General features: G+C 39.1%; 1 protein-coding gene across 2 annotated transcripts; it reads left to right on the forward strand.

Moving 5' to 3' along the window:
* Positions 1–890: 890 nt before the first annotated feature.
* Positions 891–20,779, forward strand: tmod2 (tropomodulin 2). Of its 2 annotated transcripts, none has more exons than XM_083900696.1 (10): positions 891–1,031; positions 6,076–6,303; positions 7,952–8,108; positions 13,905–14,027; positions 14,507–14,581; positions 15,465–15,595; positions 15,696–15,803; positions 15,888–16,031; positions 16,183–16,327; positions 17,716–20,779. In XM_083900696.1, the coding sequence occupies exons 2-10, from the start codon at positions 6,178–6,180 to the stop codon at positions 17,772–17,774; spliced, it is 1,068 nt and encodes a 355-aa protein (XP_083756822.1). In that variant the 5' UTR covers positions 891–1,031; positions 6,076–6,177; the 3' UTR covers positions 17,775–20,779. The 2 variants fall into 2 exon arrangements, with proteins under 2 accessions (XP_083756822.1, XP_083756823.1); XM_083900697.1 differs by having other exon boundaries at positions 18,089–20,779.
* Positions 20,780–23,731: the final 2,952 nt, after the last annotated feature.

Consider the following 23,731-nt stretch of genomic DNA (forward strand, 5'->3'; position numbering starts at 1 on the left):
AGTCAGCTACGGACTATTTACAGGAGGCAGATTTATTCCCAATAAGATTATTTGCTCTCTCATCCACCTCCGCTTCCTCACATATACCACGTCAAAGTTCCTCAGCTCCACTCCACTTAATGGATGATTAAATATAGGGAAAGGCAGTGATGCAAGATTAGAGATGCTAACTGCTGTTAAATACATGACACATACATGCACGCACACATGTTCCACACATGCACACATGCTCCACAGAAAGACTGAGGAGATCATTCCTCCCCGATGCCATCAGACTCTTCAATCTACATCATACATGACACATACACGCAAGCACACATGTACATGTTCATCTCATTCTTTTAACTTCTATATATTTTTTTATATTTTTTCTTTTTATACATATGTTTCAGTTTTTATTTAGACTGTACATATAATTGCATGCCTCTTATGTTTCTATCTTGTAACATATTCTGGAGCTGCTGAACTGTGAATTTCTCTGTGAGATGAATAAAGTATCTATCTATCTATCTATCTATCTATCTATCTATCTATCTATCTATCTATCTATCTATCTATCTATCTATCTATCTATCTATCTATCTATCTATCTATCTATCTATCTATCTATCTATCTAAAGAAAAAAAAAAGAAAAAAAAGGGGGACCATAATTTGTTATTTCAAATGTTGATATTTGCCCTTGATTACAAAATGTCTGTAATCAACCAACAATGCAGCGACCCCCGCAGTACCCCCACTGACTCCCTAGGGGTCGCGAACCCCCTGTCAAATACCTCTTATTTGTTCGCCTTCCCTCTATCACCTCATTGGTTCTCCTGGATAAAGAGGGCGGGCCTTGCAGACTCGCCGTCTATTGGCTCGTCCAGCCGTCGCTCACAGAATGCGCCGCGGCTCTTCCTGTGTTACCGCCCTTGCTTTGCTTGGGTTCAGTCAGCGAGAAAAATCATCCAGCGCCGAAGGAATCGCTTTCACTGGAAAGACTGGTCTTCTTCTCCGGGGGGAAACACTAGCTCGTTCCCGTTCGCCTCAGGTAAGAAGAGACGTACAGTAACTCGGCGGTTTGGAGTATTCGGCCTGTAAGTTTGACACACTGACACTTTAGGTGCCGTGAAGCTGACGAGTTGAGCTAAAGTGCTAGCAACTTCACTTCACTGCAGAGGCTAACGAGTTAGCATCTCGTCTGTATCACACCCAGTTGAGGCGACTTCTCACGGTTTCGACGTCGGAGTCAAGCGGCCAAAGTATGTGGTCATATGTGGTTCAGTGAGTTCGACAAACGACTTGGTTTTGCTTGGTATGTAGGTGATGGCAATTCAAATAAATGTGGTGAAACTATCAGTGAGGTAATGGTAAACACGTTAGCTTACGTGGTTTGCTGTGTCAGTGGAAGGTAAGAGGGTGAGACAGTCAAGTGTATGACACTTTAATGCCGTAAATACTTATATGCATCGAGTGTGTTTTTGTCTATTTTGGCTTTAGGATTAGGGTTAGGGTTACGTACTCATACTCATAAGTAATAATTATATGCATTCATTTAACCCTACAATCATTAAACCAGTGCCGACGTAGGTATTTAAGAGAGGTAATTATGTTAAAAAGAAAATGCCCATTTAATTTTATAATTGCAGTATTGCACAATAACACTGCAGTGAAAATATGTAGGTGAAGTATTGTCTCATGTTGGGAGGTCTTTTTAGTTTATTGTTCAGTGTGATTATGGCTCTGGGCTAAACAAAAAAAAATGCTCAGGAACCGTGTGGTGCATGTTTTCATGGATGTGGATCTTTTGCCACAGGGCTACAGTTCAATAAAGGTGATGGGCAGGATTGAACGAGTCTTTGAGGATGTTGTATGACTTCTGCAGGCAGCGAGAGGTGAAGCTCTCGTTCAGGGCTGATAGTGGGGAGTTGTTGGGTGGTCATAGTCTGCTGACAAAAACCTTAGTGCAGGTGATAAGGAGTGTGTGTGTGTTCACAAGAGTTCTCTGTCTGTCCAGCAGTGTTGAATTAAGGGCGTGGTCCAAATCTTACAGAGATTTTCTGCTTGGGTGAGTGAGATTTTTCTTTTCTTGCCCGAAGGCAGGTGAGGTGACATTGCTGAAGCAGGACGTATAATTGTGTGGAATGTAGTGGTGCTGGTGACTGCAGTGAGTGTTGACGAGGCAGATGTGGGGATGGTGGTGCCCAGATGTTGGCTTTCTCTGCAGTACTGTGTTCTACACCGGCTCCTCAGGTGGGATTAGTTTACCTGCATGCCTTTCACCTGAGAGTGAAACCTGTCTGTGAGTATCTAGTTTCACCCTTACTGTGCGCTTACACTGAACTGTGGCTATTTTGTTGTGACAAAGGCGTTAAAGGGCCAGTCTTTCTATGCCTGTCTTATTCATGCATGAGCCTTAGAAGGAAATTGGACACTCCCTGAAATCTATTCTCATTACATTATAGGGATGAGCCAAACCCATTCTCAGTATCTGTATCAGTCCAATACGGATCAAAATCACTGAATCGGAAAATAATAAAAGTCAAATCTGATGCAGTCATGAACATGTAAATACAACATCATCTTCATGTGTGAGTGAGGGCTGCATGGATCTGCCACTATTGAGCTTTTTTAATGGCTGGTATTGGCTAGGGAGTATATACATAAACACAGATGTGTTCTTAGAAGCCAAGTGGGTAAAAATAGGTTAAAAAGACTGCATTTTATTGATATAGTTGTGATGTCAGTATTGGTTTGGAACACAAATAAATGGTAATGAATTAGCATTGTTTGAATTTGTTAAATTCATGTTCCGATTACAAGTCCAATTTTCATTTTCAGTACCGTGGGGAAGTAAGACTTGACAGGTTAACTTGGAGTCCACCATCTCTGTTGTGCAGTTTGGTTTTATGTGGCTTTATGTGGTCCATTTTTCTCCCTGCTGCCCAGGTTAGCAATACAGGATGAGTGCTACCTTGTATCAAAATAAAATACATGCTTATGTCCTGTCCTTGTAGACATATTAAGTGTTTGTTTGCAATTATACTGGTTTTGGGGCCAATTTAGGGATTTTGATCACATTGATCAAGTACATGGTATTCAATTCTACCAAATTTCCAATTCTGTATTCCCAGCCCTAGTATTGAGCCATTGCTACAACATAATATTGGAATCAGTGTCTTGAGTGATCAGCTAGAATGGTAGGGCAGTATAGAAATCATGTCAGTTCTTTTGTGAAACACGCCCCTTCCTGTCTGGCCCTTTCCAGGTCTGCACAGATACTTCTACTGACTGTTAAATTGAAACCACTATTGCTGTAATATAAAGCAAGAACGCATCTGTACCACTAGTATTTGTTCACTCAGTTTTTTCCCCAATTGTATTTAACTATGATATGCCGCCTGCCATGTTTCTGATACTTGCAGGCAGATCGTCAGAGTGTCTATAAAAAGAAGAAAGAAGAAGTGAGGGTGGAGGTGCAGAGACATAGTGATAGACGATAAAACTGGAGGAGAGTAGGCGAGTGGAGTACGTGCAGACTCTTGTCCCAGGTGTATCAGAGCTGGGTCAGTCTAATTGTAGTGCGTTGTAGAGCTGGTGGTCTATAATAAAGTAATAACCAACCAGCTCTTCCTGTTTGACTCACTGCAGTATAAATACTGCTCACACAGCTTCTGCCTCAGAAATCTAAAGTAGCAAAGCCAACGGGGATATTTGATTTCAAGATCTACACTCCAGAAAAATCTGTGATGGTTTCTGATATTGTATCATGCTTGATAATCTTACAGTGTGCCTGTGTCAACTTTAACTTGACAATTTAACCAGAAACAGGTACAGACTAGTAGGGCTGTGTAATATATCAAAAATGGATTGCCACGGTGATATCTACATGTGTAATATTCAAAACATCAAAAAAGATATATACATTTCATATCACTCCGTGACCATGTGTCACGTATCGTGAGGTAACCTCAAACTACCCAACTTTAGTTTGCACACTGTACCTCAATGTCAACTCGATTTTTGCATTCTGTATGAATTGTAGCTTGTGTCGTTGTGCAGCCCTCTACAAGGACACGTTAATGTGAGCAGCAGTAGCCTGGTAGTGCACACAGGTCAGTAAAGGAAAGCTCAAGGTGACTGGAGTGCAGACAGGTTTGCTGTATTATTGGCTTTGAGCCACCTGTTTGTCTTAACAGAGAGATTAACAGAGAGAGAGATGGGGGAGAAAGGAATCAATCAGATTGGACTAATGGATCCTCTCAGTGTCTCTCCACCTCGGCCTGAGCCCACCCATAGCCATCATTATCCCTGTCTGCATGCCGTGCACCATTACTCCTCTGTATATCTGCACAGGCAGAAAGTCTTGGGCCTCACTGTAAACAGACACTGAAGCTTAAATGTGATGAATTGCATCAGTTAAGCGGAAAGTGTTTTCTTGCTGAATAATGTGGCAAACTGTGGTTAACTATTTTGACCTGATCTGGTCATAAGAGCATTAAAGGTATATGTGTGTTTGTGTGTGACTTAAGCTTATCCCTGGACCTTGAATTTCTGTTTTTCCTGATCCTTGTCATCATGTTAAGGCGCAATATACTTGTAATTACACTTAAACATTTACAGTGAAACCCCATGATGTTTTTTTGTTTTCAGGAACATGTTAACAATAAACGAAACCCCCTTATTTCTAGCCACCAGGCTGCACAGGTTTGTAATGATATCATGAGAAACAAGTCCTGGTGCTGTTCCATGAGCTCTGCACAGACAACAGCTGTAGTGTTTGCAGCAAACCACACAGTTTTCACACAGTTAAGATGACCGTGAGAGATAACAGACATGTTATATCTGGATGGGTTTCACAGTTCCACAAAAATATTGATTTGTCACTCCATATGTTATTAACACTGTGTCCCTGTCTGACATTTTCACGTAGACCAGGTTTTTCAACTCACTTGTCTATTGCTCATAGTTAGCTTCAACTCCTTCACACCCGTGGCCCTGATAATGTCACTGTAAATGAGCCGAACATGAATATGACATTATTATTGTTGGTTATTCTAATCACACACTTTTATTGAGGCCCATCATTGTTGACATTTAGCCCATCTTCACGTGTTGTCCTGTGAATGCTGCTCCCATGACTCTTCTAATCATCTCAGAGAAGATGACGGGTAGTTGCAGAATTTTTTTCAGCACAGAGTCTGGTTTGTGTAGACAAAGGACAGCACAGTATGAGACACACATACACCATGTCGGAGTCCTCGAGGAATTCCTTTGCAGAAGAGAAATCACTCGGGCAGCTCAGGGGAAGTGGCACTGAATGTTTAAAGGACCCTTTGCTAAACCACCAAAGTGAAATGAATGACAGAGTTTTGATTACGCTGTATTTTTTTAAGTTGTCAAGAATGAGTGATTGCGGTGTTTTGTGTTTCAAGGGAAGCGTCTGCCATCAAATATGTAGTTATTCTGTGCGCAATCTCAATTTTATTCACTAAAAATATCAATATTTGGTGCCAGCCCATCATTATTCAGGGCAAAGATCTATCAACTGATCAAAGTTTATTTATATTATTAGAGGATTGTAACATTCTATCCCACCCTTGACTAATGACATTTTCACTATAACATGAGCGAACAGTCTGGGAAAATCAGCTGTGTTGAAGTGTGTGCACAGTTAAATGTGAATGATTAGGATTAAGAGCATCTGTGGAGTCCTGCGGGGACATCATGAGGTCATTTTGTGTCCAGACCATGGCGTGGGAGAGGAAACTGAAGCCTTAAGCATCTCCATTTTGTTTGACAGCAAATACGCTCACTTCCTAAAACATTCGTACATTAATTAATCTAAAACTGTTGGGTTATGTTCTTAAAAGAGAACTTCACTCGTACTTGATACTATTGTTACATTTTGCTTCATTTTTTTAAGCTGTTTGGAAAGTTCTTCCTTTGTTCCAGCTGTGTGTGTCTGTGTTGCGTCATTGGTCCCAGCTGTGTGATTAACTATTGTTTCACAGGAATGAGATAAACAGCATTTGTCTCAGTTTACACGATGTGCCTACATCACCATGTTTATTTGTTTGTTTGTTTGTCTCCAGGTCGCCTCTCCTCGCTCTGGAGCTGTGAGCCCGTGAAGGGACGTTGTGGCTGTGGTCTGCTGCTGTTCTCAGGGTGTTTCTTAGCAAGCTATAGCTGCCACCATGGCGTTGTCGTTCAAGAAGGACCTGGAGAAATACAAGGATCTGGACGAAGATGAGATCCTCAACAATCTGTCGGCGGAGGAGCTGAAGCAGCTGGAGACGGCCCTCGAGGAGATGGATCCTGAGGTCAGAGCTCAGTGAGGGTTGGAGGAGCTCCAGAGCTCTTTAGTAGCAGGGAGATGCTCATAATTTACATTTTCCACAAAAGATTTATAAATGCACCCAGTTTTTCTTGGTATCAACAAGTTCATGTCACTTGTCAGGGTTGTACTGGTTTCGTAGATGCAAACCATTGAGAGAGAAAAACACTAGAAACATATAATGCCGCATAATTACATTCAAATTTTATGGAACTTCAGCTTCACCCAAAACCAAGTGTGGGTTTTTCCTATGCACCCTCCAAACAATCCCACTAGTCTGTAGCTTTTATGCTTTGGAAAATGATTTAGCGGGCGAGCGTAGGCTGCAGTGACTCTGTCAGCAGGCTGCCAAGTGTTGTTTGTTTATTTGTGAGTAGAGCTTAGAGTATAATAAATAAGTGTGAGTAAGTATTACTCCTACCAAACCTCAGGATGTTTTATTTAAATCCCATCTTTCTAAACCACTTGAGAGACTCATGGAGCCCACAGGATGCAGTTGAAAGCACTGGGAAAAGTTTTTAATCTGTGGACGTAATGGTATGGGCAGAGTCAGGTTTTGGTGCAGAAATAATAAAAGTAAATAAATGAGGTTTTAGTTGACATGTCTTAATAGGTTATAGAGGCAATGGACAACTTTTGTGTCCCTTCCAGTTCCTATGGTCATTGCAGCAGTATCACAATGACACATGCTCTTTTCCTCAGAGGAGATTATTTGTCACGTCATAATCACCTCTGAGTAAACAAAGTACATACAAGGTCAATGATCTTCCCTGTTTTGGATACAAAATAAATCACCTTCTCTGTGGTCTAAACCAGGACATCATTTCCCCCACAAAAACCTCATCCAGGTGGCAAAGAATATAACATGGTTAAAGCGAGGGGTGAAACTACTTATCAGTGTCTAATTTCTATGTGAAATTCCATCTGCGCTGATGCCAATTATTTCACTTACTTGAGGATGATGGACAGAATGTAGTTGGCTTGGCTTTCAGTGCTATATTTGACAGCAAATTGTGAACATGTCTTAGTTTGGAGGAGACGGTGTTTTCAGGGTGTCTCTGACTGATACTGGACAGCATTTTAAAAGTTATTTCGAAAAGAGCCAAACTGACTGAGCTATGAGGGGAAAATTAAAAACTTTAGTCACTCTTGCATGGAGAGGAAACAACAAAAAAAGGTTAAAAAGCCTTTATTCAAACAGAGACTTGCAGAAAAACAAAACAACCTGATTTGACCTCAAACATCTTTGTCATCAGGCAAAATGATAAACGATGATCAAGCAAAACACTTTTGTAACCTTAGCAAGGGGCGTCACCTAATCCTGACTGTGATATCAGTTTCATGTGGGAGGTGACATGCCAACAAGTGTTAACAGATATTCTGTATCAATACATGGAATAAACAATTGTCACAGTTTTATCTATATTTTTGCCCATTACTAAAATCAAAACATCAGTTACACTGATTTTCTTTGGAGAAAATCTGTGTAATCAACCCGAGTCAAACCAGAATAAGCCAGTTTTTAACAAACTTAACCTGATTTGTTAGTTAATGGACAAAAGATTTGATTTGTGACAGTTCTGAAGTCCTTACCGTTCCACGGGTCTAATGTCTCCTTGTTTCCTGTTCCCCAGAATGCTCTTCTCCCAGCGGGTTTACGCCAGAAGGACCAGACAGCGAAGACGGTTTCAGAACCGTTTAACAGGGACCGTCTGCTCAAATACCTGGAGAAGGAAGCAATGGAACACAAGGACAGAGAGGATGTAGTTCCCTTCACTGGAGAGAAAAAAGGTGTGTGTGTGTGTGTGACCAGTGAGGGTTTTTAACCAACAAAGTGAGGTCAGTTTTACGGAGTGAGGACATTTTGGCCGGTCCTCACTTTGTTTTCATTTGTTTTCACAAAAAAAAAAATCACATTTTGGACGACATAGTATAGAATGACGTTTTTGTCAAATTTTGGACCAATTTTTTTTTTTCAAATTTTGGACCAAATTTTTTTTTTTTAAATATCGGACCAACATTTTTTTGTCAAATTTTGGACCAAAATTTTTTTGTCAAAGATTTTTTCAAATTTTTGAAGACATAGTATAGTATGACGTTTTTGTCAAATTTTGGACCAATTTTTTCTTTTCAAATTTTGGACCAAAAATTTTTTTCTCAAAGATTTTTTCAAATTTTGGACGACATAGTATAGTATGACGTTTTTGTCAAATTTTGGACCAATTTTTTTTTTTCAAATTTTGGACCAATTTTTTTTGTCAAATTTTGGACCAACATTTTTTTGTCAAATTTTGGACCAACATTTTTTTGTCAAAGATTTTTTCACATTTTTGACGACATAGTATACTATGATGTTTTTGTCAAATTTTGGACCAATTTTTTCTTTTCAAATTTTGGACCAAAAATTTTTTTCTCAAAGATTTTTTCAAATTTTGGACGACATAGTATAGTATGACGTTTTTGTCAAATTTTGGACCAATTTTTTTTTTTCAAATTTTGGACCAATTTTTTTTGTCAAATTTTGGACCAACATTTTTTTGTCAAATTTTGGAGCAAAATTTTTTTGTCAAAGATTTTTTCACATTTTTGACGACATAGTATACTATGATGTTTTTGTCAAATTTTGGACCAATTTTTTCTTTTCAAATTTTGGACCAAAATTTTTTTGTCAAAGATTTTTTCAAATTTTGGACGACATAGTATAGTATGACGTTTTTGTCAAATTTTGGACCAATTTTTTTTTTTCAAATTTTGGACCAAATTTTTTTTTCAAATTTTGGACCAACATTTTTTTGTCAAATTTCGGACCAACATTTTTTTGTCAAAGATTTTTTCACATTTTTGACGACATAGTATACTATGACGTTTTTGTCAAATTTTGGACCAATTTTTTCTTTTCAAATTTTGGACCAAAATTTTTTTGTCAAAGATTTTTTCACATTTTGGACGACATAGTATAGTATGACGTTTTTGTCAAATTTTGGACCAATTTTCTTTTTCAAATTTTGGACCAAATTTTTTATTTCAAATTTTGGACCAACATTTTTTTGTCAAAGATTTGTTCAAATTTTTGACGACATAGTATAGTATGATATTTTTGTCAAATTTTGGACCAAAAATAAAAAAATATCGAATAAGTTTTCCAGCCCTTTTTGCTCTGGGGCTCCACCTGCAGACATTTTATGGTACTGCAACCAGTAGTTCTTTATAGATGTCATTCTTGAAGTATATATTTGTAATTGTGTTGATTTATAAAGACCCTTCTAACCCTAAAGAAATGCTGGTCCTCAGTATGCAGCAAGTACAGGAATGTGTGTGTGTGCGTGTGCGCGTGTGCTACCTCTTATGGACTTATGGAACACTGACGTTATCTGGTTTGGGGCTAAGGTTTAAATTGTCTTTAGGTTAAGTTTAGGCTTGGCCATTAACTGGTTATGGTTAAGGTTAGGGATAATGCTTTGTTAAGGCTGTCCAAATGAATGGAAGTCAACGTAGTGTCCTAAAAAGAATAGCTGTGATTTGTTTGGTATGATATCTAACTTTCCCTAACCCATGTTAACCCTAAACCATGTTATATTTCTCTATATGGAGAATGAAGGCGTCTTCGTCAGCATCACAGACACACGACATATTGATCTGCTGTCCTTGCATGTTTAACGCATGTCTGCTCTTATGTAATATACAGCAGTGAGGGGGAGGTTGTCTTTGCACCAGGAGACATGAGGCAGGGAGTGCCAAACACAGGACAGAGTGTTGGGATAAGATGTCTTGAAATGTATCTGGTAATGGATTGTTAACAGTTCTGGTTCAAGACGGCAATAAATCGATCGAGATCTTGATGAGTTCATGGCTGAGGCCAAGTCTTGAGGATTGTTCTTTGTTCGGCTTTGTTCAATGTTTGAAAAATGAAACGCTTAATCCACATAACTGTACAACATGTAGATCTACTATCACAAACATAATCTGTCTTTTTCCAGCCAGTGGAAGTGTGGTTATGTAATCAGGCTCTTTTGCAGACAGCTGGGCCTGTCGTGTTGGTATCAGAGGAGCGAGAATACTCGCTGGATTTTATGGAGATGTCTACTGAAAGCCAAAGTCATGAATGGTTATTATGGGATTATTGTTGATGGCAAAACTGAAAAGAAATTATTCCATTAATAGAAAACGCCTCTGTTCAAACAGACTGGTTTAATATCATGTAATCCTAACAGCAGCTAATTATTCCGGCTATCTTTACACAGTAAATATTATTATACTTCTGCGATTAACTGTTTTCATAATCCTGTGCATGTCATGGCCTTGTGCTGCTTGTTTTTAAGGATGCAGCCGCCTTTGTCGTAATCAGTGAAATATGTTGATGTCACCCCACTCTTACCCCGAGCCGCTGTTATTTAATCCTCATTTTTATACGTTGACCACGAAGCAGTCATGTGAAAGACATCCTTCACTGTCGGCACTGCATTTTGTGGTTTCCCAGCAGTGCACACGCAACATTTAAAGTCAATTGATTGATTTGGTCGCTGATAAATCAAAGGACTCTGAGATTCTTTCATTTGTAGTTGGATACGTATGGAAGTCTCTGGGAAGTGATTCATGTGACAGTGAGACGGTTAAAAAAAGAGAAAAGTGAGTCGATTGGAAACTGAAACACTTCTCCAGAGAAATGTCTTTTTGTTGAGATCTCCCCCAAGATCTACTCCCTCTGGAGAGGAAATATGGAACTGACATCCCCCCCAACACAACTCTGTGTCTGGTAGACATTATGCTGCATGTATGTGTGTGTGTGTGTCTGTACACACCCTATGACAACATGGAAAACTGAAATCACTCTGGTGGTTCTGTGGAATGTGGCTCATTCTCCTCCCCTTGTTGTGCTCACCCCCTGCTGATAAATAATGTGGTCAGGAAAAGCTTGTGAGTGCATGAGTGTGTGTGTGTGTGTGTGTGGGGGGGGGGGGGGTCACCTTATAATAACATGCATAATTCCACTGTAAAAAGAAAATCTGTCATGGCAACAGATACAGTTATTAAACCTCTTAATATGTGTTATTATGTCAGATCAGTCAATTTTTATAATGGTGGTACAGTAAAGGTGTAGCTGTGAGAATACACTTGCTTGTAATTCTATCTTTGTGAGGACGCTCAGAGACATAATGCACACATCTTACTTCAACCAACCTGACCTACACTACCGCTTAAATGTTTGGGGTCACCTATACAATTTTTTTTGTGTTTTGTTCCATTAAAAGTCACACTTTCATTCATCAAAAGAGTTGCAAAATGAATAGAAAATATAGTCAAGACATTGACAAGATTAGAAATAATGATTTTTATTCAAAATGATAATTTAGCTTTCGTCAAAGAACCAGCAGAACTGTTTTCAGTTGTGCTAACATCATTGCACAAGGGTTTTCAATGGTTTTCTAATCATCCAATAATCTTCTAACGTGATTAGCAAACACAATGTACCATTAGAAATGGGCCTCTATACACCTATGTACATATTCCAAGAAATAAGGACATTTCTAAGTGACCCCAAACTTTTGAACAGTAGTGTAATTCTAAACTTAATCGTGACCTTGATAGGTCTTAACCTTCAAACAGCTCTTTGTAAAAGTAATTTCGTCAGGGAACTGATACTAATTTGAGATGTATGGGCATTTTAATTCAGTTAACTTGAACTGACATTGACATTTTATAGACAAAGCTGCTACTCATCAATCAGTTGAATAATTTGATCAGCTGGACCTCAATTTAGCCACACTTAACTCAAATAGTAGAACTGAGTAAAGAAAACAGTTTAGTGTTGAGTAAACATCTATTACAGGTACATCTGACCCCTTTTACTTGATGTTGTGGGGTGTGTGCAGTGCTCTCAGTTTTGGTTATACCTCCAAATATATTAAAATTCAGGGTAACTGTGTGTTTTACAGCCTGTTAAAATGTCTTGGTGTTTTAGGCTGCATTCACACTGGTCCACACTTGAGTCCACACCCCACTTTGAACGTTTGAAAACGCTGCTGAAGCTGAATTCTCAGACAGACTCGGCCTCTGTTTTTTCCTCCACATTGGTACATTGTTGCAGCCCAATGTGTTTTCCTCATTAAGACTTTGATATATGCGCCTGTTGGGATCATGCTCATGTTCTGGGGTCCATCAGTCTCATTCACTGCTTCTGAGGGGATAAATGTTGCTGCAGTGGGACTGGCACAGACTCCGTCTGATGACTTTATTTACTGTTTACTTGTTTTCAGGAAGTGCCAGAGCCCCCTCTTGGGACCAGTTTGAGCAGTTTGACCAGGAAAGAGGGAGGGCCTGATCTTGGGGAGTTGACAGGCACATAGAGAGGCTGAGTTCTCTGGCCCATGCATACTTTTTTTTATGCCAAAGTAGTGCAGTTTTAGATTAGACTAAAGTCATTGTTCCATGACTTCCTTCGCTCTTTTCCGTTTCTTTGCCCAGATTGGTAACCATGGCAATACCACAGTTGTTGGACAGCCCTCGGTGGGCTAAGTTCAGCTAGTTTGAGCCCCTGATGGTAAGAGGGGAATGCTGTGTGAAATAGCAGGAGGCCATGACACATTTCTGTTGTTGACACTTTGTCTGCTTGTCATAAATAATATAATCATTGTCTACCGGCCAAAACTGATGTAATATCAGTCATTTTGAACAGCATTCAAACACATCGGACAGAACTACTTAACATGGACTGTGTTAATGTCAATATTAAAATAAGCCAAATGTGACCTGTTACATTTTACTGTGCTTTGGGGGAAAAAAAGTATAAAACGTTTAATGACTTTTAGGAAACAAGCCAACAAACACAGTGTGTTACTGTGTTAAATAAAATACAAGAGCAAAGGAAAGTGATGAGCATTTAAACTCAGAGCTCTGCAGCTGGTGCCCAGTTATAACAAAACTATAGATGCACTCTGCTTGATGCTGCTATCATATCTTTGTATGCATAGATAGCTACAAAGATAGATGAAGAATTAACTGATTACTAAAGTTATGGGCAAACTACTAAGGTTTCTATAAACTAAAGCCAAGTTCTGGGATTTTAACATCTATGCGACCATTTCCTAGTGTCTTTAAACCCTATCTTTGGTTTGTAAACAAAATAATTGAGGAGGATGTTTTTGTCAGGTTCAGGAAACACCAGTTTCCACCTTTTTGTGCATTTATGGACAAATCGAAAATAATTTAACAAAGAGATGTTAATGATGATGAAAGCATGTTTTGGGTGCAGCTCCACAGTTGCTTTATCTGGAAGTGGATCCATCTGTTTGTAGTCACTCACTCGCATGGCTCTTGGTGGTCGTGCACTCTTCTAACTGTTGCACAAGGCAAAAGGAGAGCAATGGTCTCATTAACTGTTAGCAGTTGGACATGTTTTGTGGAAACAGGAGTGGTTGAGTAACATCTCATAAAACCTTTTGCTGGGCCTGCAGGGACACAGTTCATTTGTGCTGGTTAATGTAAAAGGAATTTATTGCCTGTATATATATATATTTAAAAAAAAGGTTGACTCCTCTCCTTTAAGATTTTCAATGACATCATCCAAACCTTTTTGTTCTCTCTCTATAGGTAAAGTATTTATCCCCAAGCAGAGACCGATCGAGGCGCGTCAGGACGAAGTCACAACCCTCGATCCAGAATTAGAGGAAGCTTTGTCCAGCGCCACAGACACAGAACTGTGTGATCTAGCAGGTGAGCATGAAAACAAAGACGTGTTTGCTGAAAGCTTTTATACATACATTATATATAAGATATCAGAGCTGAGCTGTAAGGGCTTCTATGAAAAGGAAGCCAAACACATGGATGTAGTTGTGGGGAAACATGAGCTCGGACTATAAAACAAATGATCCTTTGACTTTTATTGTTTCTCCCATTTGTCCTTTACTGTTTGTGTTGATGGAAGGAGAAAAAGGCTTGGCCGAACACAATGAAACCACTTTTCTCCCATGATGTCTCCATAGATAGAGAGATGGATGGATTTACTTAGTAAATTTAATGATTTAGTTATAGCAGCACAGTTTCAGCAAGTGAAATAAAAGGTAAAATGTTAGAGAATACATAGACAGCGATACAAGAACATTGAAGTATTATAATAATGGTTGTCATAATGGTTACATCATATGATTCCACACCACAGCTACTGAGTCTATGTTTTTTGTCTTTGTTCTCAGCGATCCTTGGTGTTCACACGCTGGTCACCAGTAGTCAGACGTACGATGGGTCTGGAATGAAAGAAGGTTACAACAGTAAGTACAGTCATGCTTCATTTTCTTTTACAAATGCATAAATTCTGCTGTTTGAAAACAGTGCTTCCTCCATTTTAGTTCAAACTTGGAGCCATCATTTAAGTCTGGATAGGAAGAAACTCTTTGGAAATGATGACGCACTTCCCTTCATTCACTTCCTGATGGTTCTTATCAGCCACAACTTGACCATCCACTCTGTAAACCCATACTTTTAGTTAACTGTATTTACCTTTGTTAATAGTACTTTCTCAAACAACAACACAGCAGAGAATCAGCTTCTTGTTTACATTAATAGTTCTTTTTAGTGAGACACAGAGTAAAATAAGCTGAATTCAAAAATATGGTGTAAACATTGACTAAATAGATGTGTAAAGAGTAAAAATAAAGCTGGGTTTACCATTTACAACAAACAGGCTATTGAAACCATCCGTGGTAGATGTTATCCTTTTCCTCCACAACAACTCAAAATAAACCGCGGTGGTTGGATTATGTAAAAAGAGTTCATTAAGAAGAAACAATTGTATTAAATGGCGTGTCTAAAATTTTATTATGCTCGTAAATGCTGGCGATAACTCATATGGTGTGTGAATTGGTTGTATCTTTACATGTGTGTTCACGAGGCTAATAGTTGCTTCCTCCTAGACGTAACGATAACTTTGAACAACCTGCATGACGGTCAGAGTACGCTTCAGCTTAGTTTGTCAGGTTCAGTCAACGTTCTCTCTCTGGCTCAGTCGGGATCAGACGGAAAAATGTGCCCTGAGCCGCGCTCTAATGCCCATGTGATACAGAGCTGTAGTTTGGATGTAGTCCTATCCTTTTTACCTGTACTAATTCAAAAGGATCTAAAAGGATCAATGTCTTGACCTCGTGTCTCATCTAGATGTGATCAAAGGGGAGAAAATGAACCCAGTGTTCGACGAGCCGCCCAATCCCACTAACGTCGAAGAAACCCTGCAGAGGATAAAAAGCAACGACAGCTCCTTAACGGAAGTCAACCTCAACAACATTAAGGTACACACAAACAAGTTTTCACAGTGAACTTCTTATGTTTTCCCTTGCCCTTGACTTTAACCCTTGACTAATGGATGTGTATGATTTGTTGATTTTTCAGAACATTCCAATTCCCACCCTGAAAGACATTGCCAAAGCCATGGAGACAAACACGCACGTCAAGAAGTTCAGTATGGCAGCAACGCGGAGTAACGACCCAGTCGCTGTGGTGAGTGTTTAAATTCCTTCTTTTAAAAAACACCTCATAACTCCATATTTGCATCTTTGCTTCATTTCCTCCTTCTTGTTCCAGGCGTTCAGTGAAATGCTGCGGGAAAACAAAGCGCTGCAAAGTTTGAACTTGGAATCCAACTTTATTACCGGAGCGGGGGTGCAGGCTTTGGTTAGTGCGTTGCGAGATAATGAAGCGCTCACAGAGATCAAGATAGATAACCAGGTACAGTATGATTTGTCTAAAAAAAAACAAAGCTCTCACTGATCTAGAATGTTTGGTCAGTGGCGTGACTCTCTAATAGAAGAGTATCAACGACATACATGACTTTAAGAAAAGAAGCTTAACATCGTATGTGTCTGTTTGTGTGTTTCAGAGGCAGCAGCTCGGTACGACTGTAGAGATGGAGATAGCTAAAATGTTGGAAGAGAACAAAAGCGTAGTGAAGTTCGGCTACCACTTCACTCAGCAGGGACCTCGCTCCAGAGCTGCTGCAGCCATCACAAAAAACAACGACCTGGGTACGAGTCACACACACATTCACACACAAGTTTTGAGCTTTGGTGAATGAATTTACAAGAGTAGGTCCAAGGTTAATAATAAACAATTAAAACGCAACACGACAGCTGCCTTTGGACACGAACTTAAATCGTCTGTCGGTGTTATATGTGAAAGGGCAAATATCACGGTCTGTAAGGACACCACCTCTCACCTGAGTGTTTCTGACATCTGTCTGCTGTTGTTGTTCAGGACATTTCACAGAGTTCATGTCAAAGTTCAAAATAACTCATGGACATTTTGCTGGAGGTGCTGTCACTGCAGCGTAAGCAGATGTTTAACGACTTCTGATGGTGCATTCACACCAAAACATTATTTCTCTAGGGCTGCAACTAACAATTATTATCATAATCGATGAATCAAGTACTTGTTTCATCTGTAAAATGTTGAAAAGTGTTTACCAAACCTGGAAATGATGATGTTCTCGAATGTCTTCTGTTGTTCACAAACCAAAATGATTCCGTTTTAATGATTTATTTGTTATATGGAGCAAAGAAGACACATTTAAGAAGCTGAAAAATCTCACTCAAACTGATAACTCGATTATCAAAATAGTTAATCATGTCTTTTGTAATTGAATAATCGTTGCAGCCTATTTAAACACATTTGGCGGCTTCTGCCTGGGGCTAATGTTAGCGCTAACAAACAGAGCTGGAATCGTGTGATACATGTTTTTTTCAGAAGTTACAATCTAGTACAACTGGTTTAGTTCTAAAATTTCAGCTTGCGCAACTAAAGCAAACGACACAAATGTGGTCACCTCTCATTTACAGACTCTCGTTTCTGAGCCTGATTCTGGCCGTTTTGGACCTTATTCACAGTCATTTTTGTTCTTTCGCAAGAAATGTCCAGAACGACTCTGAGCGATGTAGTACGTATATTAGACACGTATGTGGCGCTGTTGTGCTGCCACAGATATGTACCAAAAAACAGAGAAGAAGACATGGAAACATGAGTGTAAAGCTTGCTCGTTGTGTACAAAATCCAAATACAAGATGAAGAAGATGACAATGAAGAAGATTGCAAGAGAGAGGTGGGGCTATGATGTCATCATATTTTCTAAAGTTGTACATCGGTTGTAAACACAAGGGTGGGGATAACATTTTAGGGCTAAAAAGGTTGACACAATGCAAAATGTTTGCAAATTCTCCTGAATGTGCACCAGCCCTGAATCTCTGACAACTGCCATTGTTCTTATCAGCTCTCTAGAGTCAACATAGTGCAAGGACAGAGGTTCAGGTGCAGAGCAGGAATGAAAGAGTCTGCACAGTGTTGTCGTCGTCTCATGTGAAAACTCTGTCTCTTAATAATGTGTTGGTGTCAATCAGTGATGACCTCTGCTCTCTTTTAGCTCCTCCTCCTGTCAGAGCTGCGGTAGCACAGGTCTGGTGCATGGGTGTGCTTCACTAAGAGTGCTAATGCTATCTATGATATAACAGCCATTTCCTTCACAGTGGTTGAATGGAGCGTTCACTGCATTAACCGTATGACGACTGAGACGCACACACTGTGTGATGATGTCACAGCTTTGAGGTCGACGACGCCTCACCTCCCGTTTTCCTCTGTACACGCTGACAATTTAGCTCGTGATGACTCACTCTAGTGTTTCTGTGATAAACTAACAGGGAGTTGAAGGTTGCATGTTTGCAGTGATTCACTTTTTTGTGTTTTGTTTTTGGTCTACTTTTGTCTCCTTTTTTTCACTCTTACCTTTTTCTATCTAGTCCGCAGGAGGCGAGTGGAAGGAGACATGTAAAGCCCCAAACATCTCCCAGCCAATCCGGTGTATTCATCTCACCATGTGGAATAATTTCAGCCAATGCCCTGGTCTCATCTCACTGTGTGGATTCTTCAGTCTTGTGCCAAACTGTGGAGCAAGGCGCGCTCAACCAGAACATACACCTGAGAAGAAGGGAAATAACTGGAATGGCCCTCTCCCATATGCTTTTTCATACTTTTGTTTATCGTTATTATTGTTATTTTTATTATGTTGAAGGTGTAAATCTGATTTAGATTTTTAGACTTTTCATTTCAGCTGCCCCCCTACACCCCTTTTTTTTGAGCCTTTATAACATTCTGTCCAGACTTTTTATTTTAGTTGCCCTTTTCCTTTTTACTGTGCTATTATCATGGTAAATAAACATGAACATTACCAAGTAACTGAAACGACGGTTGTAAAAAAACGGTAACATGCTTCAAGAATACTCTGTAGTGTCCTTCCATAATACTCACAATATGCTGTTGAGGCTGAAGATTCTGGGGAATAGTTCTACAGACGTTAGTCTTAATATACTGTTAACAATTAGCTGTATAGTGCAGTAATGGTAACATCCCCGTTGTATTGTTTTCTCTCACAGGATTTTGTGATTTGCAGGTGTTGTGTACTGGAGTTGCCATGTAAAAAAAAAAAAAAAGCCAGCATGACTTGGGCCCACGTACGTCTGCGACACTTTTCTTTGGTGCTGGTCGTGTTCTGTAGTTCGTACAAAGCAACAAACCGTTAACTTCATGTAGAGCTTTAGAAGGTGATGTTTTTATTCTAACTAATGATCCTGTTTTCATACAGTTCAAACTCTCATGTCAGTTATTCTGGATCGGAGTAAATACATTGAATTCTGATGGGGGAAAAAGAAAGGAATTGTACTGAAAATATACCAGGGTGTTACGGCTGGGCGATGATTCTAAAACCATGAGTTCAACATAAGGTTTAAAGCACACTTAATTGGTTTCTTCAACATCCACACAGTTACAAAATACACCCTTTAATATTCTAGTAGGGCTGCAACGAACGGTTACTTTCATAACTGATTAATTTGTCGATTAATGCAGCACTTGTTTCTCAAACCTGTAAGTCATGATGTTGTCAAATGTCTCGTTTTGTCCACAAACCAAAAATGATTCAGTCGTCATGATTTCCTTGTTATTATGGAGCAAAGAAACCAGAAAATATTCACATTTAAGAAGCTGCAGAATCAGAAAGCTTGTTTTAATTATTGAAAAAAAGACTGAAACCAATTAATCGATTATGCAAAGATGACGATTAGTTTAGTCATCTAACAATTTCTTCATAAATCTCTTGATTATGTTAATCAGGTCTGTAAAATGTTAAAAAAATGTTCATTCATTGTTTGTCAAACCTCAAAATGACTTTGTCCTCAAATGTCTTGTTTTGTCCACAAACGAAAATGATTCAGTTTTAATGATTCCTTTGTAAAATGAAACAAAGAAACCAGATGCAGATTTTAAATGATTAAAAAAAACACTGAAGATGATCATGAATAGACTGTATCGCCCGGCCGTAACTCTGTTTGGACTGAAAATGAATTGACCCTGATGTCATGAATCATGTTTTTTAACTCCAACATGCAGTGATAGTGTCTCTGATGCTTAACCATTATACCAAAGACTAACACATGTGGTGCTTACACTATCAATATTTGTCACGTTCAGGTCTTTTCAGCTGCAGCTTTTCACATCCTCACAGTACAGATCTGAGAAAGTGAAATAATTCAAAACAAGATCCAGATGGTTTTTTTGTTGTTGTATTTTTTTTTGCTTTTTTACCATGTCATTGCATTCCTTTTTGTGAGCCACATGTAGAAAAAACACATACAACTGTAGTCCACAGAGATGTGAGGAAGAACTGTCTTACAGAGCTGCTTTGTAACCTCGTTTTTTCCCAAACTTTCTATATGGGGACTGACTTTTTACTTCAAAATCACAATATAAATCATGAAACGAGCAAATTTGTGCATAATGTATTGACTCGATGAATTGGTCATTTAAAACAGACACATAAATCGTCACTGGTGTAGAGATTTATGAATTTGAATTCTCCATCACATTATCACTTTGCAGTATATGGTATAACAGGACTAATTCAGAGTTTACTTGAAACGTGTATATACAGTACATGTGTATATATATATACGGTTAATGTGTAATAGGAACAATAGTCTGGCATGACGTCGTCACTTCACGTTTCTGTTTCTCCACACACAGCCTCACATTCCTGACACACGAGTAATACTGTATGTTTTTATTGTACTTGTTCTTCTTCCACTTCCACATCTGCTGATGTTTCACTGTGCTTTGCTGGCAGACGCTCGGGTAAAGTGGAATACTGCTTCTTCGCTTGGGCTTGTTTATAATAATAATAATAATAATGATAATAATAATCTGTGATTCTATATCATATGTATATTAATTATATTAAACAAAAAACATCTCAAATTCTCACACACACACGCACATGTTTATGTGTGTCCTGCACCACGTAACAATCTGCACAACTCTGCTGAGATTTCTTTTGTACCTTCAGTCAAAAAAACCCAGGGTGTAGACTCCAATATAAGGAATACTTACTATGATAAAACCACAAGACTGGTAAAATGCACTGCTGTATATGAAACATCCTCAACAATAAATGTTTTTACAGAATCTCTACATGTCTAAATGTTCTTTTTGTTGTTGTTTTTGAACCAATAATTCCCTGTTTTATGTGTTGTGCGAGAAATAAGTTGCTATTTAGGTCAATAAGCTCTGCCTTGTTTGTTACAGCTCCACCTACTGTTTCCCTTGTTCAGGCCTACGCAGAACAAACATCGAGTCATAAATATACTAGCGGCGTTTGTGGACACTGTCCGCTGTCTCTCTCTCCACTGTTGAGATTGTGAGATTCCGTGCAGAACAATGAGCGAGTAAAGTTGAGCAAGAGCGAGCGATTGAGGACGCGATGCCTGGGAAACGAAAATTCTAATTCAAATCTATTTCTCATAATAATAATAAGATCCCAAGGACAATCACTTGTCCAGATACACGTTGTCTTTCGCTTAACAAATGGACAAACCTTATAATATGATAATAGTTAAGACCAAGTCAAATTTGCATGATCTGTAATGTAACAGTTTTGTTTTTTATTACTATATATTAGTGTGTGTGTGTTTTTCTCTTGCAGTATCCATACTTCTACACAGTTTGCTCGACCATAGTGTATAGTGTTTTATTATGAACTTCTTGTACATAGTTCACTTTTTCATAGAAACCTATCTTTGGACGGGGGGAGACCTCGGGCACCAGAATACGTAGAGCCGGCCCTGTGATTACCAGTAATAAAACTCTCAGTCCCAGTGCCAAGCCATTTAGTATAATGGAGGGCTATAAAAGTAACAACAATAGTGGGTTAAATAGTTATGGGAGTCAGGATAAAAACTCAAACTGAGTGAACTTATGGAAATAAAGTAAAAGTTGAGGACATGGACACCTCCCTGTTGAGGCCTCCGTCAATGAAAGACACCAAAATGTAGCTTCAAATGTTTTCATGTCTGTCCTCTCTATATGCTGCTGGGTTCATGCTTCTTCCTGGAAACCTAAATACAGCCTATGGTGTTGCAAGTGGAAAACTTAAGGGATTATGAAAGTTAGAGGGATTCACAACTATGAATGTGCTCAGTCAGGGTCGACTGACTAAAGTCTCTACTAAAGTACTTTGTTATTTGTCTTTCTAGCAACTTTTACTTTGACTCCACTACATTTCCTCTTACTATCTTTGTTACTCTTTACTACCAAATCAAATCAGAAGAAGAAGAAGAGCTGGTATTGTGGTTTGTATTTATATAGCAGAGCCAGGAATTTAACCTTAACATCCTTCCAGTTTACTTTTACTTCTAAAACTTAAGCACATTTTATATCAGAAAATGACTTTTTAAGTAGAGTAAATGTCATATTCTTTAAAGGTGCCGTATGTTAGAATGTGGCCAAAAACAGTTACTACATTCAAATTCAAAATACTGAGGTCTTTTAGGTTTCGTTTTCCGACGTAACTGGCAACCCGTGGTTGCTCGGCAGCTGAGACTATACTGACTGCAATGATTGGTAGACGGCGTTAGGTGGCGCCACATGACAAAACATGACTTGCAGTCCTACAACAATATAAAGGGAAAATTAGATTTTTTTTGGCATATTTACGAATGGTAATTAATCGTGATTAATCCACAGCTACCCTGTGATTAATCTGATTAAAAATTTTAATCTTTTGACAGCCCTAAATATTATAAAAAGTGACTTCAACTTCTACCAAAGTCATTGTGTGCTCTGATACTTTTGACTCAAGTGTCCTGAGACCGAGCCTCTTATTTTCATCCTCAGCAGAAGAAGCAAACCTGGATAATCTCTGTGTGACTTTGTTCAGGAGTTGAATTTAGCTGCGGTCAAACCTTTTGGTTGTGGGAGGTACTGCAGTCTAGGTGGTGTTTTCCATGTGCAGCCTTTAATCAGATCCAGTTTTTGAGATAGTTTGCACATGCCTGAGCGATGATGTCATGTGTGTGAGTTTCCTCTGCCAGGACTCAGGAGGCTGTGGTTGAGCTGCTGTCAGACAAATCTCTACGTCTAACTGTTGCCAGAGCAGCGAGGTTATGTCATGTCTGTTAAAAACACACCAGAAGGCATTAACGTGGAGGAAAAATCCAAACCTCAAATCCGAATCCGACAGTAAAGTATAACGTAAAGCCGCGTGTTTGTGTAAGTGCAGAACAGACGTTCACTCAGAACAGAACTATTAATAAAAACGTCTCAGGCTGTAACTCACAGCTTCTCTATAGTTGAGGTTGTTCACAGAGCTCTGTCATTAATTTGATGTTATGTTGAAGCTTTAAAGGACCAGTGTGTCAGATTAGTGGCACCTAGAGGTGAAACTGTGTGTTGCAACCAACTGAAAAAAAACTACTTTTTGTTTCACTCACCGCATCCACGTTTCTATAGCAACCGTCTGATACACACAGATAATGAAAAGCTCTCCCTTGAGACAGTGTTTGATTTGATTATTCAGGGCTTCTGTACAAACATGAAGTAATTTAACCACAACAGCTCCTAAATTCCAGGATCTGGACGTCTGATTTGAACAGATGATCCTGTAGTGTGAGGGATTAACAGACGTCATCGAACACATCAGATTCTTCCAGATTCCGAGTTCACCGGGAAACGGACGTTGCGTACTTTTGTTTAGAACTGAAACTCATACAAGCCGATTTGATTTCCGTCTCCTCAGTCGTCTGTTTATCTGAATTCACGTTAAATCGCGCTCGTGTTTCTGTGTAGATCCCAAATCCCTGGAATATCCACCGTGAAATCGTTTGATTTGAACGCCAAGTGTGTGTGTGTGTGGTCCCCGAGTCTCCACTGGATCGTCTTGTCTGTGCTTTCTCAGGATTAAAACGTTGAAAATAGGCTTATAAAGTTCTTTGTGTCCGTGTTCTCCCACACTGGACTTTTATGTGATAAGAGCAGTCGTTCAAGAAGGAAACAGGATATTCAAACAGAAGCAACAATCATGAAAGTGCAGACTAAATCAGAATATAAAACCAAAA

The sequence above is a fragment of the Microchirus variegatus genome (assembly GCF_963457635.1).
Source record: "Microchirus variegatus genome assembly, chromosome: 14".
Lineage (NCBI taxonomy): Eukaryota > Metazoa > Chordata > Actinopteri > Pleuronectiformes > Soleidae > Microchirus > Microchirus variegatus.